This window comes from Salvelinus namaycush, chromosome 36, assembly GCF_016432855.1.
Source record: "Salvelinus namaycush isolate Seneca chromosome 36, SaNama_1.0, whole genome shotgun sequence".
In the NCBI taxonomy this organism is placed as follows: domain Eukaryota; kingdom Metazoa; phylum Chordata; class Actinopteri; order Salmoniformes; family Salmonidae; genus Salvelinus; species Salvelinus namaycush.
This window is the reverse complement of record NC_052342.1, coordinates 6,485,542-6,506,791: the sequence shown is the minus strand read 5'-3', so window position 1 is coordinate 6,506,791 and position 21,250 is coordinate 6,485,542. Positions and strand designations below refer to the sequence as shown.

Here is a 21,250-nt window from a genome sequence, read left to right as displayed (position 1 = left end):
CGTGCATATTTTCAATACTGTATTATGATAAGCCACTCTAATGTTAACCCTTGTCTCATCCTTGGAAGACATGGTTTTGGTACCATTACACAGTGTTGAGGTTTCCAGCTACTTGTTGACCCCAATGACTGTTAAAGGGTGTATTCTCTGACCAAATTGTCTTAAACGATGGTGAACAGTGTTACTGATGTTGCACAGCCATGCATTGAGAAAGTGAATGCTGATTTTGATTCAGCCCATTGAAAATGAATACCGAACGTTGAGGTTAAAAGTGGTATCAGGTTATTGGCCATCACATAGCTGGACAGGGGGTTGCTATAGTCAATCATTAACTAATACTGACCACAATTAAATAACACAATGAAAAGGTACTAATTATAGGGGAGATTTCAGGTTTCTAAACCACTTCTCAAGTTAACATTTCTTTTTTTGTGGAATAGCCAGAGGTAAAGGCAGAAGTTGGGGGCTGTGGGAAAAACAGAGGTTGGGAATGTGGACAAGCCTGAGGCTTTTTTTTCGGGCTGGGGCTTATTGGCGAGGATCATCTGGGGCAGGGATCCTTTCCAGGCTGGGCTCCATGCCCCAGATCTCCCGGGCGTACTGGGAGATGGTGCGGTCGCTAGAGAATTTACCACAACCGGCGATGTTGTGGATCACCATCTTGGTCCATTCTTTGGGGTTCTGTTGGGATGGATTGGAAGAGAGGGGAATTAAAACCATTGCAGAAGGAAGGAATACTGTTATGTTATGTATGTGGAAAAACTCTTAGAATTGACAGGGGAATAGTCAAGTCACCTTTTATTTACAGTGGATTTAAACAGGTCTTAACACACTTTACAAAAAAAGAAAGAAATTAAGAAAAAATAAAATGATAGTCTATGAAAAACTGACCTTGTAGAGAGCACTGACTTTGTCCTGACATTTGATGTAGGCTTCGTAGTCAGCGAACACCTTGAATCTGCAACACAAACATCATGCTCGGTTAGACATTGTGTGGCTGCGTGTGTATCAGTTGAGTACAGTGTGTCAGCATTTGGGTATTCTTTCGGTGACTCAGCTTTTTCCCCCCACCTGTCATGATGCAGTAGCATGTTGACAATGTCCTTGAAGAGGTCATGTTGGTCGGGGCTGAAGTATCCACCAGCGATCTGGTCCATGGCCTGCTTCAGCTCAGGAATGCGATTGTAGTACTCCATGGCATCATATCTGGAAGATGGATAAATTAATAAAGAAGAGGATACATTTATAAAGAAGATAAAACATATTTTTCCATTATGTCATTTTTCCATCTATCATCATTTCCAAGTCATCCCCCCCAAAAAATCTGCTTCCGTTCCATCCTTCACCATTCCAAACGTCTTGGCTTCTCCACCAAACTTTACCAAGTAAGCATCCTTCAATGTCATCCAAAAGTTCTCTCCATAGCTATCATCCAATGCCAATTTTTTTGTCTTCTCCACCATCCCTAACCAGAACCTCTTTGACCCACTCACACCCCCCATTGTCTTACCCGCTCTTGTCCATGGCGTCCACGTCATCCACCCTCATACCAAAGATGAAGAGGTTCTCCTCCCCGGCCTCCTCAGCCATCTCTACGTTGGCTCCGTCCATTGTGCCGATGGTGAGCGCTCCGTTCAGCATGAACTTCATGTTGCCAGTTCCAGACGCCTCTGTGCCAGCTGTGGAGATCTGCTCAGATAGATCGGACGCAGGGATGACTGGGTAGAGAGAGAAAGAGAGATGGGGGGGAAGAGAGAGGGACAGGGATAAACAGAAATAGAGAGATGAGACCAGGCAGAGAAAGATGTGTCTTAGAACCTTTAACAAAATTTGGCGGCGCTAGCTAGCGCGAAGTCTGAAACGAAGAAGGAAGACGTGGAGGGTTACTTAGCTCCTATGGGCGCATAAAGAAAGAAACCAACAAGTATGTGACTTTTTTACTTTTCTCGGCCAGAGTGACCTTGTAGTTCTCCAGGAAGATGACTTTGAGACGGTCGCCCACCACCTCGTCCTGGTTGACAATATCTCCAATGGCCGTGATCAGCCTGATGATCAGCTTAGCAGTGTGGTAACCAGGGGCAGCCTGGGAAAAATTGAGAAAAACATATGGAAGCACATGGATGCCAAAATCTCCTACAGGGTAGCTCAAAAGATTAGCCTGGTCCCAGATCTGTTTGTGTTGTCTTAAACTATAGTCACTGTCTCCATAGGAGTTGGCAAGACAGCTCAAACAGATGTAGGACCAGGCTAACAAAATATATCTATGACTAAGACTTTTACAATACACTGTGTATCCTTGTTATGTAATCACACTTTAATTGCTACTCACCTTTCCTCCAATCATGATAGTCCTGGGGGTCCAATTCTTGTTGGGCTCCTTCTTGATGCCTGATTGAAAAAGAAGACAGACGAACTTGGTTTACTGAATAATGACTCAGTAGAGCTGTGAAAGAATGGAGTACAACTCACGGTTGTAGAGAGTGATGATGTGCAGGCAGTTGAGCAGCTGCCTCTTGTACTCGTGGATCCTCTTGACTTGAACGTCGAACATGGAGTTGGGGTTGATCTTCACCCTGTAGTGCTCCTCGAGATAGGCAGAAAACTTCAGCTTGTTCTCCTACAGATAGAAACAGGTGTCAGGAGGAGTGAGAGTCATCGTCTCCGACTGAGATGTTGACTGAAATGACAACGACAACATATGAAAAGAGACTGTTGTGTTCTGACCTGTTTGACCTTGGCGACGTCCCGAATCAAAGAGTCGTCATCCACAAACTCCAGCAAATTCTTCAGTTGGTCCAGATCGCGGATGTAATCCTCACCGATCCTCTGCACATTCAAACATTCAGAAATACCCATGTTTAGAAGAATTCTATCAAACACTACTGTCAAAGCCACTCTTACTTCGCTTCGGCTGTATACTCCGCCACATACCTCTGCAATGACCTCAGCCAGTCCAGGATTGCACATGACCAGCCAGCGTCGGGGTGTGATGCCATTGGTCTTGTTCTGGAACTTGTGGGGGTCCACCTCGTAGAAGTCCTTGAACCTGTGGACACAATGAACGAATGATCAAATGCCCCTCTACATCTCATTGACCAATGGGATAGCAAAGTACAGTATAGCTAACGCCAAAATAAAACAACGTTTTTTTTTGTACAGAGTGGCCTTGATGATGTCCGAGTGGATGCGGGCCACTCCGTTGACGGCGTGGGAGCCCACGATGCACAGGTGGGCCATGTTGATCTTCTTCTGGTCGCCCTCCTCCACCAGGGACATGCGGCGCAGACGGTCATCGTCCCCAGGGTAAAGGTTAGCAATGCGCTGAGGGAGGAGGGACAAAGGATTTTACAGTAGTTGTACGGCCCTTCCTGTTTTGATCACGTTAGCGAGAGATGCTAGCACATAAAATGTTGAGGCATGTTTTGGACTGTATCTAACTTTTAAATCCCTCTAAAAGGCTCTGCAGACGGTACGTCGGATTGAGTCTTTCATCACGTCACACAGTGTGGTGTTCCCAAATTAGATCTTGATGTCAACATGGACAGATTGTACAATCTACTCCAGTTCTGTCGTCACATTCTGCGATTGGCTTGCAAGGCTACATCAGCTGACATAGGCTACATCAACTGCAATGGATTATTTGATCTGCACATGTGCCAGCACCAGCGGCACAAGCCTCACTCTATGCTTATGTGCGAGTGAAGTGAGTTCGGAACAACAAAGTATGCATTTTAGAAATAGTTTTCACATAGAAATATACACTATATATACATAAGTATGTAGACGCCCCTTCAAATTAGTGGATTTGGCTATTTCAGCCACACCCGTTGCTGACAGGTGTATAAAATTAAGCACAAAGACATGCAATCTCCATAGACAAACATTGGCAGTAGAGTGGCCCTTACCGAAGAGCTTAGTGACTTTCAATGTGGCACCGTCATAGCATGCCACCTTTCCAACAAGTCAGTTTGTCAAATTTCTGCCCTGCTAGAGCTGCCCAGGTCAACTGTAAGTGCTTTTATTGTAAAGTGGAAATGTCTAGCTCACAGAACGGGACCGCCGAGTGCTGAAGCACGTAGAACATAAAAATTGTTGATCTCCGTTGTAACACTCACTACTGAGTTCCAAACTGCATCTGGAAGCAACGTCAGCACAAGAACAGTTCGGTCGGGCGCTTCATGAAATGGGTTTCCATGGCCGAGCAGCCACACACAAGCCTAAGATCACCATGCGCAATGTCAGGCGTCGGCTGGAGTGGTGTAAAGCTCGCCGCCATTGAACTCTGGAGCCGTGTAAACGCATTCTCTGGAGTGATGAATCACGCTTACCCACCTGGCAGTCCGATGGAGAAATCTGGGTTTGGCGGATGCCAGGATAACGCTACCTGTCCGAATGCATAGTGCCAACAGAAAAGTTTGGTGGAGGAGGAATAATGGTCTAGGGCTGTTTTTCATGGTACGGGCTAGGCCCCTTAATTCCAGTGAAGGGAAATCTTAACGCTACAGCATACAATGACATTCTAGACGATTCTGTGCTTCTACATTTGTGGTAACAGTTTGGGGAAGGCCCTTTCCTGTTTCAGCATGACAATGCCCCCGTGCACAACGTGAGGTCCCTACAGAAATGGTTTGTTGAGATCGGTGTGGAAGAATTTGACAGGCCTGCACAGAGCCCCTGACCTCAACCTCATAGAACACCTTTCTGAGGATTCGGAACTCTGACTGTGAGCCAGGCCTCATCGCCGAAACATCAGTTCCCAACCTCACTAATGCTCTTGTGGCTGAATGGAAGCAAGTGCCCCCAGCAATGTTTCAACATCTAGTTGAAAGCCTTCCCAGAAGAGTGGAGGCTGTTATAGCAGCAAAGGGGGGACCAACTCCATATTAATGCCCATGACTTTCGAATGGGATGTTCGACGAGCAGGTGCCTGCATTCTTTTGGTGTCCGAACTCAGAATTAAATAGGCTTCCCCAAAAGAACATGGTCGCTGAACATTTATTTTGATTGCTGATTTTGTACACTTATCAAAATCCCACCAGGTAGCCCGATTTCAGATGTATCACATGAACTAGATTATAAGGGACATCACTCTTCTTTCAAAGCATGAAAATGTTTAAAACAAACTGTTATATTAATCTGACTATTCACAATAATCGTCAGGTGCCTTGTGGCTGAGGTCAGTCACCAGGATCGGCTCGTAACATCACCCACACTATACGATAAAGGCTCAACATTTCAGACACTGACACAACTTTGTTGGAGCCTACGACCACACGTAATGGTACTTAATTGGCAAACCTAGACCCTGTCACACTGAATGAGCCAAGATGTCCGACAATCGTTTACGACCTAAGAATTTGCCCATGATGTGGACATTTTGTCTGAGACTGCAAAATCATGGCATAAGACGGCTAAAATCGTAAAGTCTGGTGGTTTTAAGATCCATGCCTTTATTATTTGACCCACACTGTAATATGGAGTGATCATTTGGATGTCTCTCTCACTCTCTCTTTCTTTCTCCCACTCCACCCCCCACCCTCCCGCCCTCTTCCTCTCTCTACCTCCAGGTGGCGTCGGTTGATCTCGAAGATGATCTCCAGGTGTCTGGGCAGAAGGTTTTGGAACAGGTCGATGGGCCAGCGCTCCAGGGCCTCAGGCAAAACTGTATGGTTGGTGTAGGCACATGTACGCGTAACGATGTCCCAGGCCTGAGAGAGGGGGAAAACACAAAGATGCATGTAGAAGGAAATTGTCTTAGTGAATGTTTGGTCAATCAATTTAGGGGCATCGGAGAGGAAGAGGCTAAGCGAGAGGTTTCACTCTTGCCAAAATCTGTCCAAAATAAGCCCAATGTGTTTCTATTGGCTTATTTTAGACCTAAGCTTGTGACCTGCCTTCCCGCCTTTGGGACAACGACTCCCACTGTTAGGGCAGAGACATGAGCATCTCGTCATTATATAAAGACCTCTGGGAGCATTCCCCTTTTTGTGGTGCGTATTCTTTACACTTCTATTTTTTGTGCAACACTTTTGCTTAAGCAGGGGGACCAGCACTATACCTTCTCCCATGTCTGGTGCTCCGTGTCCAACAGGATCCTCATCAGCTCAGGGATGGCCATGGCAGGGTGGGTGTCGTTCAGCTGGATGGCCACCTACAATATAGGCAAGAGAGAGGACATCAGCACAATAGATACAATGCAGTTAGGGAAGGAAACTTTTGCATATAGTCTCACACTCCGCCATTGTGTCTTTGGCATAGTACCGTAGAGTGGTCTATGAACAAAGACATTAGAGAGTATATGGTTTCTTTGATACATATCGTCCGGTTACAACATAGTCTAGGACGCTAAGGATATCTATTGTATCTAGCTTACCTTGTCAGGTAGGGTGGACAGGTCCACACGCACAACCTCGGTGGAGCCAAACTTGGAGGACTTGAAGCGACGGACGATGTCCTGCAGAGTGGCTGCCACCACAAAGTACTCCTGCTTCAGACGAAGCTCCTTGCCCTCGAAGAACTGGGGTCAAACACAGATCCACAGTCCATCACACTTGTTTATTATGAATTCCTCATAACAGTGCATTGCTGGCTGGTTAAATAAAGGTTACATAAACACTGGGTTCTACTCACGTTGTCATTAGGGTAGAGGACACGGGAGATGTTCTCAGCCAAGTTCCTGTCCAGCACAGCCTGAATGTAGCCACCAACATTGACTGTAGAACGGAATAAAAACTTCTGGCCACATCATCCATTTAAAATGCCTTGCACTATACTGTTTTTCCCAGCTCCAATCCTGACAATCTGACTGGTGAATTAGATGACTGACAATATAATTACAAAGGTTGTAAAGATGTTAACTTCTTATGGCAGTATTGAGTAGCTTGGATGAATAAGGTGCCCAGAGGTGCCCAGAGTAAACGGCCTGCTACTCAGCCCCAGTTGCTAATATATGCATATTATTAGTATATTTGGATAGAAAACACTCTGAAGTTTCTAAAACTCTTTGAATGATGTCTGTGAGTATAACAGAACTCATATGGCAGGCAAAAACCTGTGAAAAAATCCAAATGGGAAGTGGGAAATCTGAGGTTGGTCGTTTTTCAACTCATTCCCTATTGAAGATACAGTGGGATATGGTTCATGTTGCACTTCCTAAGGCGTCCACTATATGTCAATAGTCTATAGAACCTTGTTTGATGCTTCTACTGTGAAGTGGGGCCGAATGAGAGGGGAATGAGTCAGAGGTCTGGCAGAATGCTTTGAGCTCGTGACGCTCGTTCACGTGAGAGCGAGCTCTGTTCCATTTGCTTTTCTGAAGACAAAGGAATTCTCCGGTTGGAACATTATTGAAGATTTATGTTAAAAACGTCCTAAAGATTGATTCTATACATCGTTTGACATGTTTCTACGGACTGTAACGGAACTTTTTGACATTTCGTCTGCTCCTAGTGAACGCGCTTTGTGACTTTGGATTTGTTTACAAAACGCGCTAATAAAAGTAGCTATTTGGACATAAATGATGGACATTATCAAACAAAACAAACATTTATTGTGGAACTGGGAGTCCTGGGAGTGCATTCTGATGAAGATCATCAAAGGTAAGTGAATATTTATCATGTTATTTCTGACTTCTGTTGACTGCACAATATGGCGGATATCTTTTTGGCTGGTTTGGGCTCTGAGCGCCGTACTCAGATTATTGCATGGTTTGCTTTTTCCGTAAATATTTTTTTAAATCTGACACAGCGGTTGCATTAAAGAGAATGGATCTAAAATTCCATGTATAACACTTGTATCTTTGATCAACGTTTATTATTAGTATTTCTGGAAATTGATGTGGCTCTCTGCAAAATCACCGGATGTTTTTGGAACTACTGAACATAACGTGCCAATGTATACTGAGATTTTTTTATATAAATATGAACTTTACCGAACAAAACATGTATTGTGTAACATATACATGTATTGTGTAACATGAAGTCCTATGAGTGTCATATGATGAAGATCATCAAAGGTTAGTGATTAATTGTATCTCTATTTCTGCTTTTTGTGACTCCTGTCTTTGGCTGGAAAAATGGCTGTGTTTTTCTGTGACTTGGCGGTGACCTAACATAATCGTTTGTGGTGCTTTCGCCGTAAAGCCTTTTTGAAATCGGACACTGTGGTGGGATTAACAACAAGATTACCTTTAAAATGGTACAAGATACTTGTATGTTTGAGGAATTTTAATTATGAGATTTCTGTTGTTTGAATTTGGCGCCCTGCACTTTCACTGGCTGTTGTCATATCGATCCCGTTAGCGGGATCGCAGCCATAAGAAGTTTTAAGTACTGCATAATTGAATCAGCAGGTTCAAGCAGTAAACCAGACAAGCCCAAACAGTCCAGAAGTAACTCACAGTCTTTCAGGTTGAAATCACATGGGGCCTTGGCAGACCACAGTCTCATGGTGTTCACAACGTTGTTCCTGTAGCCAGGGACCGGGGTGTCATAAGGAAGGGCCAACACTACCTGTCAACATAGCAGGGTCATGTAATGTTTAGTTACGTCGGCAATGGTGACTCTTTCTATGTGGTATCCTTTCTGTGGCCTCTCACCTGTGTGTCAACCCATTTCACCCCTTCGGGGGTGTGCTCCACTCTGCCATAGAAATGGACGGGACGCATGTACTCAGGGCGGGCCTTCTCCCAGGGGTTGCCGTAGCGCAGCCAATCATCAGCCTCCTCCACCTGTGAAGAGATGTCAGTCACTACAATGAACTATGAGTTGATTATTCTGATTATACAGCATCATGACTCTACTGTGAGTAGATGACAAAAATGTGAGAATGTGAGAAATGATTCATCAAATAAGTGGACCATCTAAAGCACATGACTCCAACAAGCACTGGAAAGTACCATATACACTCACAGACATGTACATAAATATGGTCAACTTTGCCAGTCAGTCAAACTACCTGCCAGCCATTGACTATTTTCTGGTTGAAGATGCCAAACTCATAGCGGATGCCGTAGCCGTAAGCTGCCAGCCCCAGAGACGCCATGGAATCTAGGAAGCAGGCTGAGAACACAGGTGGGGAAGGAGAGATGAGGTGAGGGTTGTCCTGACCACTGACTGAGCATCACTGTCATTGGCTACACGATTTCTGCAGGGAAGAACCAGTGAGGTAGACTAATCGAGAGCCAAGGAGTAGGAGGAGAAACTCACCGGCGAGCCGTCCAAGACCACCATTTCCCAGGCCGGCATCCTCCTCAATGTCCTGCAGCTCCTCCATGTCCAGACCCAACTGTTAAAAGACGAAGATACATTGTTCAGATTTATAGTACTTTATTAGCCATTATACATTTTAGGATGGAGGGAGGATGGGAGCTACATTAGTGTAATAAGTCAAGCTTTAGCATCTGAATACAAGGGGATGGGGGCACTGTTCAATCTCAGAGTAGGGACATGTACCTGAAATTGTTATATAAATCAGAAAGTATTCTTGAATCTTACATGAAGTGTGAAAAAAGCACTCATTGCCAGTGTCATTAATGTTCAATGTGCCAGTTTCATACCCTCCACAGTGTATGTCACAGACAAGGTACTAGGTTGAGGTAACTATGATGGGACACTGTTATGGTCCAGAAGGGTCCTATGGCCCTAAGGCCTATCCGTCAGTCACCTGATAGGTGGCCTCGTCACAGGCATTCTCCAGTGCCAGGTTCACCATGGTATTCTGCAGGGTGCGCCCCATGTAGAACTCCAGGGACAGGTAGTACACACGCTGGAGAGGAACAACAGAGGAAGGTACATCAAGGAAAGCGAATGCAATACAGTACAGTGCAGAATATCCTCTACATTCAACACACCTTCAGCCATCCAACAGTAGTGTGCCCCCATGTGGTTGCCCTGAGAAATGCAACATCTCTGCCTCTCCTATTCTCCTAGAGAGGCAGCAGCTGTAGCCAAGAGGGGAGAGCCGGTGCTGCCAAAAACAGCAGTGCTATACTTGGGCGACCCGTCAAGCAACAGCTCTTTCTGAGAGAGCATTGGAATGAGTTCAACTAACTCACAAGCCTCTATTAATACCGCTAGTGTACACCAACAACTGTTTCAAAAGATAAAAGTTCTTTATAACACACTTGGATTCATCCCAAGGTCTCACAATAACCTACATAAAGAGTGCTGCAAACAGTGGCAGTTTGTTTACTTATGTCCGTATAGGATTTCTCTGCAGCTGGTCTCCACCTACTACAACGTCGCCGAGGACATACAGGTTTTTACATCATATTCTCATTCAGATTCCAATTCATGTATGGGGTATGTAACTCACACTGAAGCTATGCAATGAAATTATAATGAAATCAAATACATTTTTGTCACATGCACCAAATACAACAGGTGTAGACTTTACCGTGAATTGCTTACGTATGAGCCCATTCCCAACAATGTCGAGTTAGAAAGTAAGAAAAGATGAGCAAATAAGAAGAAAAAGGAAATAGTAACACAATTTAAAAAACAATAACGAGGCTATATACAAGGAGTTTCTATTGTTTTATTTATTTAACCTTTTTTTAACCAGGAAAAGCCCATTGAGACCCGGAGTCTCTTTTTCAAGGGAGACCTGGCCAAGAAGGCAGCAACAATCAACAACTGCTGGTGGTGAAGGAGACCAGACTACAGAGGTAAAGAGGTTTACCCAAAAGGCCTTTGTAGATGAACACGTACAGATGTAGCTTTCTGTGCATATAAAGTGAGGTCCAACCTACCATTTGGTACAAGGTGCAATGGTGGGTGAGTGACTTGGCATTTGTAATAAAGCGCAAGGACGCATGATAAACAGAGTCCAGTCTCTGTTAGGAGTACCAGTACAGAGTCAATGTGCAGGGGTACATGTTAGTTGAGGTAATTGAGGTAATATGTACATGTAGGTAGGGGTGAAAGTGACTAGGCAATCAGGACAGATAATAAACAGTGTAGCAGCAGCCTATGTGAAGAGTGTGAAATTGTGTCTATGTGTGAGTGTATATAGTGTGTGAGTGTAGTATGTGTGAGTGTGTTGGTAGAGTCCAGTGAGTGTGCATAGAGCAAGTGCAAGAATGTCAGTGCAAAGAAAGGGGGACAATGCAAATAGTCTGTGTAGCCATTTGGTTAACTGTTCAGCCGTCTTATGGCTTGGGGGTAGAATCTGTTCGGGAGCTTTTTGGTCCCAGATTTGGTGCCCTCGTACCGCTTGCCGTGCGGTAGCAGAGAGAACAGTCTATGACTTGAGTGGCTGGAGTCTTTGACAATTTTTAGGGCCTTCCTCTGACTCCACCTGCTTTAGAGGTCCTGGATGGCAAGGAGCTCGGCCTCAGTGATGTACCGAGCCGTACGCACTACCCTCTGTTGCTCCTTGCGGTGTCAAGCAGTTGCTATACCAAGTGGTGATGCAGCCAGTCAAGATGCTCTCAATGGGCATGGTTACATGCACATAATAATGCAGTTATTGTGGATAGTCAGGTTAATATAAGAGTTAGTTTAAAATGTTTACATGCTTTGCAAGAACGATTTCCCTAACAATCCTGTTTTCATGGACACATCTGATGGGACTTGTGTCAATGCAGAAAATCGGGCACTCAAAATAAACGTTCTACCACAGTGACCATGTTATTTTTGCGAAGACTATTTGATTCTGAGTTGGGACATATGAAGTGTGTATGTGAAAACGATTTATAAGATGCATACTTAAAGTTTTTCATAACTCACTTCACTCGCACATAAGACGGAAGCTTACGCTACCCGGGACTGGCCTGGCACATGCGCAGATCAAATACAAATCTTTTCAACCTCCTGAGAGGGAAGAGGTGTTGTCGTTCCTTCTTCACGACTGTGTTGGTGTGTTTGGACCATGATAGGTCCTTAGTAATGTGCAAACCGAGGAACTTGAAGTGCTTGACCTTCTCCACTACAGCCCTGTCGATGTGAATGTGGGCTTGCTCTGCCCTCCTTTTCTCCTTTTCCTGTAGTCCACGAGTAGCTCCTTTGTCTTGCTGACGTTGAGGGAGATCTTATTGTCCTGGCACCACACTGCCAGGTCTCTGACCTCCCTGTAGGCTGTCTCATCATCGTCAGTGATCAGTCCTACCACTGTCGTGTCTTAATGATGGTGTTGGAGTCGTGCACAAACACGCAGTCGTGGGTGAACAGGGAGTACAGGAGCGGACTAAGCATGCACTCCGGAGTGGCCCCGTGTTGAGGGTCAGTGTGGTGGATGTGTTGTTGTCTACCCTCACCACCCGGGAGCGGCCCATCAGGAAGTCCAGGATCCAGTGTCAGAGGGAGAGTGATGAGTGATGAGCTTGGAGGGCACTATGGAGTTGAATGCTGAGCTTGACGTAAATGAACAGCATTCTAACATAGGTGTTCCTTTTGTCCAGGTGAGAAAGGGCAGTGTGGAGTGCAATAGAGATTGCGTCATCTGTGGATTTGATGGGGCGGTATGCGAATTGAAGTGGGTCCAGTGTATGGGATGATGGTGTTGATGTGAGCCATGACCAGCATTTCAAAGCATTATATTTTTAGAGATGTGAGTGCTAAAGGGCGATAGTCATTTAGGCATGTTACCTTGACATTCTTGGGCACAGGGACTATGGTGGTCTTCTTGGAACATGTAGCTATTACAGACTGGGTCAGGGAGAGGTTGAAAATGTCAATGAAGACACTTGCCAGCTGGTCAGCACATGCTCTGAGTACCCGTCCTGGTAATCCGTCTGGCCCTGCGGCCTTGTGAATGTTAACTTGTTTAAAGGTCTTACTCACATAAACTACGGAGAGCGTGATCACACAGTTCTGTGGAACATAACAAAAGGCATTGACACTTTGTCTGTTTGATGGAGGGCGTATCGGGATTTCTTATAAGCGTCCAGATTAGTCTCCCGGTCTTTGAAATCGTCAGCCCTAGCCTTTAGCTCAGTGCGGTTTTTGCCTGTAATCCAGGGCTTCTGGTTGGGATATGAACGTACGGTCACTGTGGGGACGACGTCTTCGAGGCACTTATTAATGAAGCCCGGAACATATTCCAGTCTGTGCTAGCAAAACAGTCCTGTAGGTTAGCCTCTGCTTCATCGGACCACTACCGTATCGAGAGCGTCACTGGTACTTCCTGTTTGAGATATGGTCACATTTGCTAAATGGAGGGCGAGGGAGAGCTTTGTAAGCATCTCTGTGTGTGGAGTAAAGGTGAACTAGAGTTTTTTTGCCTCTAGTTGCAAATGCCTCTTCGCTTCATTATTTCTAAGGTCAATACTTTAAAACAAATTACCTTTATTTAACTAGGCAAGTCAGTTAAGAACAAATTCTTATTTTCAATGACGGCCAAGGAACAGTGGGTTAACTGCCTTGTTCAGGGGCAGAACGACAGATGTATACCTTGTCAGCTCGGGGATTCAATCTTGCAACCTTTCGGTTGCTAGTCCAACGCTCTAACCACTAGGCTACCCTGCCGCCCCACTTAAGTGATAATGCCCTCGAAGCCGGTGTTTGGACGATATATTGGCATGGGTGTTGTTAGGCCCGAGAAGAAGTTGAGGGCCGGCAAACCGTGCCAATATATCCTCCAAACACCGGCTTTGAGGGCATTATCACTTTTATACAATGGGTTACCCAAGCCGGCTGGTCGTTCTTTCTATCGGTTCGGTTGCCAGAGATGCAACCCAGTCGTTCAGTCTTTTTGTTCTGTATCTATGGACGCGACCCAGTCGTTCATTTCAAATGTTCCATTGCCATACTGGCTGGCATCATTCTTATCCCTTGCTTGCTAGCTAGCCAATTACGGCTAACTTACAGTCACGTCAAAGCAGCCAGAATAACAGCTAAGGAGCTGCATTTGCATTTGTTTAAGCTGTTTTCTAGTGACATTTATTTGGATAAATCCATAACAATGAGCTAATGAGGTACGATTTTGCCTGACATAGAAAGTGTGCTCACTCGTCAGGACACTGTTGTTCAGAGGAACAACTATGTAGTGCCTTGCGGTCGGAGGCAGAGCAATTGCCGTACCAGGCAGCGATGCAACCAGTCAGGATGCTCTCGATGTTGCAGCTGTAGAACCTTTTGAGGATCTCAGGACCCATGCCACATCTTTTTAGTTTCCTGACGGGGAATAGGCTTTGTTGTGCCCTGTATATATCTATAAAAATGATGCCAGCTGAGTCATGATTTTGACTGAGAAATGCTGGGTGCCTGTCTGTCTGTCTCGTCCCGACACATTCTTTACTATGGGACAGCTGAAAATCGAATTTGAATACTGAAACAATGTTGCAAATGTCAGAGAGACAGACAGCAAGCTTTATACAAATCTCTGCTGTTGAAAATGAAATGTTATTCTAAAATAAATGTGAGATGCTGATGAGACAGTGGATTTCACAGTCAGATGGAACAGAGTAAATAGGCATTTTAACGTCATAAATTTAGCCTGTGATAACTTGTGGAATAGACACCGGCTGTAATGCGGTTTTAACCAATCAGCATTCAGGATTAGACTCACCCGTTGTATAAAGTGCTACAACATAATTGATCAGGATGGTGTGTTTGATATCCTAAATGAAAAGCTAGGAGGGAACGACACCCGAGACTTCGATTGACCTGTGACATTTCAAATGGGGTTTTCCGACAATAGGAGGGCATGCAAATGAGGACATGGAAAACAGAGCTCCCTACTGTCCCATTGAGTGTGACCATGATAAAGTGACAAAGGCATCTAGTCCCTTGTTAAAAATAGTCACATTAGTGGTCCCTTCTAAAAGGTTAGAGCGACTAGGGAGGGAGATGCCAATCATTGGTGGAGATGGGGTTACATAAACACTCTAAATAACAGGATGGCTACTATTACTAATAGCAGTGTCACTACTATTACTACAGATATTAATGCATTAGTAAACATGAGGACTTTGGGAAGAATGGATTGATTATGAGAAATTATTATTATTATAAGAAATGGAACGAATGGAACGAATACCAAAAATGTAATTGAACTCTTGATGACCAGGGGTTATGAACTAAGGATTATTGTAAACAAATTGTTATTTATATTTCTTACGGGGCATGGAGGTATTGGTCAAATATGTTCTCGGGGTCTTCATTTGATCACCCTGTTGCAGGAGACCTGCTTATGTCGATTATGACTTTACGCCGGTTAATATAAACAGAGTACAGTGTTTATATGACTAGTAATGCCATAGTCAGGCCTACTGCATGGCCGTGCACAGACCTTTTCAGGGTGCAGGTGGTCAAAATGAAAAAAGAGCGCAACCCCCCCCTTTTTTTTGACTGATTGTTTTTTATCTTCAATGCTCTTCGATTTTTTAATAATAACTTTAATAATGTAATATTCATAATCTCTCAACTCATCCAATTTGTAAGTCGCTCTGGATAAGAGCGTCTGCTAAATGACTTAAATGTAAATGTAAATAAATGTCAGGCTGGCTTGTTTGGATATTTTAGTATATTGTGGTCTGTGTTGCTGCTGCCCTGACACACATGTCCAAATAAAATTTGATTTGATGCTATCCCCACATACAGTATAATGCTACACTAATAGCCACTGCCAATTTAGCCTGCTCTAACTTTGGCCTATCACGCCAAGTAATTGCATCCCACTTTTAAAATTCATATTGTTATCTTGTTGCTATATTTGCATAGCTTCTTTCATGTAAACGTATTTAGCATATTGCTATTGATTAACAATTTCTTTGTGGACTTTGATGTGTGCTTGGGGTTATGGTCTTGCTGGAAGATCCACATGCGGCCAACTTTCAGCCTCCTGGCAGAGGCAACAGCGTTGATGCTGTTGACCTTAACAAGGCCCCCAGGACCAGTGGAAGCAGAAAAGCCCCATAACATCAAAGATCCACCACCATATTTTACAGTAGGTATGCATGAGCAAAATCAAAACCCATAACTACCTACAAATATGGTGACGGACCTTTGATGTTATGGGGCTATTTTGCTTCCACTGGTCCTAGGAGCGTCTGCTAAATGACAAATGTTATGCAGTAGTAATGTTTAGAAATCTTCAGAGGAAGTGAACCTGCCTCCTGTTTAGACAGCTGCTTGTTTTGTTTCAGATCTTGGGAGGGGGATGAGGTGGTGGACTGTGTGACAGTGGAGCCCTACATGCTGGGGGACTTTGTGAATCTCACAAACAACACTAAAGTGGACTAAACTAAAGTTTACAAGAGGTTCAAGGCCTCAGAATACGGCATAGACTTCGGATATCAGGAGGATGAAACTTGGCCGCAAGTGGATCTTCCAGCGAGACAATAACCCCAAGCACACATCAAATTCCACAAAGAAATTGTTAAGTCTCCGGACTTGAAACCCATTGAAAACCTGTGGTTCGAATGGAAGAGAGCTGTACATAAGCGCAGACAAACTATATCAAGGATCTGGAAGATTCTGTATGGAGGAATGGTCTAAGATCCCTCCCAATGTGTCCAATGTGTTCTCCAACTCATAAGATATTTTAGAAAAAGGCCCAGCGCCATTATCCTCGCATGGTGAGGTATTGAAAGGTATTGAAAAGAGGGGTGTCAATCATTTTGACCCCTACATTTGAGAAAAAAAAGTATTACTTGTTAAACAAAATCGCTTTCTCTGAGCAATTGTATTAGTTTAAAATAATATAATTTCCCAATTTTTTGGAACATACAATATAGCTCATCTTTATTTATTTTATTTTTTTATTTAACTTGGCAAGTCAGTTAAGAACAAATTCTTATTTACAATGACGGCCTACACCTACGCCTTTATCAAGGTTGTCAATAATTTTGTACACACAGCGCTTTCAGAAAGTATTCTGACCCCTGGACTTTTTCCACATTTTGTTGTGTTACAGCCTGATTTTAAAATTGATTAAATTGAGATTTTGTGTCACTGGCCTACACACAATACCCCATAATGACATTATGTTTTTAGAAATGTTTACAAATTAATAAAAAATGAATATCTGAAATGTCTTGAGTCAATAAGTATTCAACCCCTTTGTTATGGAAAGCCTAAATAAGTTCAGGAGTAAAAATTTGCTTAACAAGTCACATAATACAGTGTATTCGAAAAGTGTTCAGACACCTTGACCTTTTCACATTTTGTTACATTACAGCCTTATTCTAAAATGGATGAAATTGTTTTTTCCTCATCAATCTACGCACAATACCCCATAATGACAAAGCAAAACCAGCATTTTAGAAATGTTTGCAAAAAAAACAAGTCATGAGGTCAGAGAATTTGTCCATAGAGCTCCAAGACATGACTGTATCGAGACATGACTGTGTCGAGGCACAGATCTGGGGAAGGGTACCAACTTTTTTTGCAGCATTGAAGGTCCCCAAGAACACATTGGCCTTCATCATTCTTAAATGGAATAAGTTTGGAACCACCATGACTGTTCCTAGAGCTAGCTTCTCAGCCAAACTGAGCAATCGGGGGAGAAGGGCCGTGGTCAGGGAGGTGACCAAGTACCCGATGGTCACTCTGACAGAGCTCCAGAGTGCCTCAGTGGTGATGGGAGGATCTTCCAGAAGGACAACCATCTCTGCAACACTCCACCAATCAGGCCTTTATGGCAGAATGGCAAGACAGAAGCCACTTGAAAAAACAGATTCTCTGGTCTGATGAAACCAAGATTGAACTCTTTGGCCTGAATGCCAAGCGTCACATCTGGAGGAAACTTGGCACTATCCCTACGGTGAAGCATGGGGGTGGCAGCGTCATGCTGTGGAGATGTTTTTCAGCAGCAGGGACTGGGAGACTAGTCAGGATCGAGGGAAAAATGAACGGAGCAAAGTACAGAAATATCCTTGATGAAAACCTCCTCCGGAGCACTCAGGACCTCAGACTGGGGAGAAGGTTCACCTTCCATCAGGACAACGACCCTAAGCACACAGCCAAGACAACGCAGGAGCGGCTTCGGGATAAGTCTCTGAATGTCCTTGAGTGGCCCAGCCAGAGCCCGGACTTGAACCCGATCGAACATCTCTGGAGAGACCTGAAAATAGCTGTGCAGCGACACTCCCCATACCACCTGACAGAGCTTGAGAGGATCTGCAGAGAAGAATGGGTGAAACTCCCCAAATACAAGTGTGCCAAGCTTGTAGCGTCATACCCAAGAAGACTTGAGGCTGTAATCACTGCCAAAGGTGCTTCAACAAAGTACTGAGTAAAGGGTCTGAATACTTATGTAAATGTGATATTTAACTTTTTTATTTGTCATTATCGGGTATTGATGAGGGGAAAAAACCAATTTAATACATTTTAGAATAAGGCTGTAACGTAACAAAATGTGGAAAAAGTCAAGGGGTCTGAATACTTTCCAAATGCACTGCATTTCTATAGAAGAAGCCCATTTATATTCTCAGCTTCTTCACTAACTCATCAATATGCTTTTTAAAAGACAGCTTTTCATCTATCCAGATGCCCAGATTTTTGTAAGCAGGGACACGATCAATATAGACACCATCCAAAGTACATATGCTTAAATCATTAGAGTTGTTTTTATGCGCTCTAGAGAACAACATATACTTTGTTAACCTGCATTCAATACTAATTTCAGGTCAATAAAGTTTTTCTGTAATACAATGAAGACAGATTGTAGTTCAGATAGAGCCTGGTCAACTGTGGGGGCAATAGCATACCCAACAGTATTATTTGCAAGTGCAGGTTACATTTTTTTTTAATAGACAAGTCAATATTGTTAATGTAAACATTAAAACATACAGGACCCAGAATCGAACCCTGCGGGACACCTTTGGTAGTGTCGAGGTAACCTGATGTAACACCATCAGTAGATACACATTGAGTTCTATTTATCAAGTCACATGCAGCCTGGTCTAGGCCAATTGAGGAATGCCTTTGAATTAGCAGTGAGTGATCAACAGTATCGAAAGCCTTTGACAGGTCAATGAAGATGGTAGCACAATGTTGCCTTTTATCCACACAGTTAATCATTTATAACTAGGGATGCAGCATAGATAGTGCTATGACCTGGTCTAAAACCTGTCTGATGTACAGTACATTTAGAATACACTTCAAAGATAAGAAAGATCTTAGCTGAGAAATAATCAAGAATTCAAATATTTTACCTAGGCAAGAAATTGGGCGATAATTATTTAGGGTCACCACCTTTGTGAACGGGGAGTACATGGGCCGCCATCCAAACCTTGGGGAGATATATTCGCCAGGTTAAAAATATGGGTTAATGATTCAGCAATCAAGGGGGCAGAGATCTGCAGCAAAAAATGGATCAAGCATATCAGCCCCAGTGGACATCAGTCTTAAGCAAGGCTTCTAGCACATTACGGGTAGTAAATTGTTGAAATTTAAAAATAAAAAAAGATTCACTAGAATTGGACAGAATCAATGTAACATTTATTTTTCCAATGTGTGTATGTAACTATTTTCTGGGTAGACATTAATCTGCAAATGTATGATGTTATTTTTGTGTTCAATAATCCAAGATTCTCAACTAATGAACTGTATGTGATGCATTTGTTCATAACTCTTGCTCAATATTACATCCATAAAATTACTTTCTTTAAGAACAGAACAAATAATATTCGATATTTTTAAAGGTTGAATTAAATAATTACTTTGTCACATTAAATAATATGCTCTGTAAGAATAAGAAAGTAATTAAATCTATTGCTACTCTTAAAGATGCACTATCCAGAAATCGCTCCGCCATTTCCTGGTTGTTGAAATTATAATAGTTAGCCTAATTTCAGTTTATGTGACAAAACAAGCAAGTATAGAGTAGAGAATCATTGTAACTTCTAAACCGCTGTGAAATATATATTCCATAAACAAAAATATTGTAGCTCGTGTACAAAACCGAAAATTAAAGACACAAAAACGTGAGAACAGGAAGCATAGAAATAGCGCACATAGAACAGATCTACCACTTCTTAGACTTGCTTTCAAAGAGAATGACAGACCTATAACTCACATTGTTATGTGAATTTGATCGGGTCGTCCAAAAAGTTACATATTGCAGCTTTAAGCATTTTAAATGTATTTGAATGTAAAACCCTGTATGCGTTTTTGTTTTTGCGTGTTTGTGATGTTTTGTGTTACAAAAATCTATACATTCTTAAAAAATGTACAGATTTAAATTTAGATCCTTCAAAATGTATTGAATTTATATGATGACATTTTTTTTTAATAGAGTATGCGAACGTGAGTAGATTATGTTGAAAACGACAGGCGTCCATCTTGGATGCTGTCTCCGGTTTATTTATAAACTCAGTGATTAAGAATGAGATAATATACAGAAATGTACTGAATGTCTTCTCATCCAGAGATGCAACATCATTATGTAGCCTAACTGGCAAGGAGCTTTGATGGAGCGCTTAATGTAGAATGTGGCATTCCTTTACCATTTTCCCTGCATAATCACATTGAGGATGAAATAGTCTACATTCCCCTCAATTGATATTATGAGCATAACATTTATGTAATTTTAGCGTCTGAAGCGCAGAGTCTAGATTTCAGCATAATTTCACATAATGCGCAGTGATATTTCCCTGGGAAAGCCACCCCCTCCCCACTTTCCCCGGAGTCTGACAGCGGCGCAGGCCTACGTGCCGAAGCCTGCAATATGTGCGGAAGATTGCGATGGGACGGGAACACTGTGTCACTGCGGCACTCGACCGCTTACCTTGGGGTCTTTCTCGTAGTAGTGCTGCTGCGTCCTGATCCATCGGCCAACCAGATGGTCGCGCACGGTGTTGGCCAAGGCGAAGTAGTAGTCTCTTTTGGTCGCCACATTTCGGTCCTTTACGAGCGTAAAGTGGAGATGGCGATTAAAATTAGTCTTGAGGTCTGAAACATTTTCCACTCCTGCAAGCCCTCGCACCGATATCTGCTTTCTCTTCTCCTGGTCTGTCAGTGGCTTAGGCATCTTGGTAAATGCGTATTTTCTATTGTACGACTGTAGATCCGAATGGCAAATATCGACCTAGGGTGAGGAGCGATGGCAAGTAACGAACTGCGTTATGCCTATGCTTGTCACAGTGTTTGCCCTGCCTCCCTCTGACCAGTGGGGTTTCCACTCGATAGCACAGCCACAAAGTCTATATCGTAACGCTTCAAGAAAACACAAATGGGCTTTCTGGTCTTACGTTAAGGTTAGGCATAATGTTAGCAGTGTGGTTAGGTTAAAAATCCGATTTTAAGAAGATAATTGTAGAAATGGGCGGGGTTTATGACTTTATGGCCGTGGTAACTTGGGACGA

The 21,250-nt window shown here is 43.3% G+C and overlaps 1 protein-coding gene across 1 annotated transcript; it reads right to left on the bottom strand.

The window, feature by feature from the left end:
- Positions 1-424: 424 nt before the first annotated feature.
- LOC120030329 (glycogen phosphorylase, muscle form-like) lies at positions 425-21,149 on the bottom strand. The gene is made up of 20 exons (XM_038975693.1): positions 20,674-21,149; positions 9,664-9,765; positions 9,207-9,285; positions 8,956-9,059; positions 8,597-8,728; positions 8,399-8,510; positions 6,631-6,713; positions 6,374-6,517; positions 6,059-6,151; positions 5,562-5,708; positions 3,158-3,321; positions 2,932-3,046; positions 2,725-2,826; positions 2,470-2,617; positions 2,330-2,388; positions 1,942-2,083; positions 1,511-1,718; positions 1,072-1,206; positions 892-958; positions 425-681 (listed from the first exon to the last, which is right to left on the bottom strand). The coding sequence occupies exons 1-20, from the start codon at positions 20,914-20,916 to the stop codon at positions 529-531; spliced, it is 2,532 nt and encodes an 843-aa protein (XP_038831621.1). The 5' UTR covers positions 20,917-21,149; the 3' UTR covers positions 425-528.
- Between the last annotated feature and the right edge of the window lie 101 nt (positions 21,150-21,250).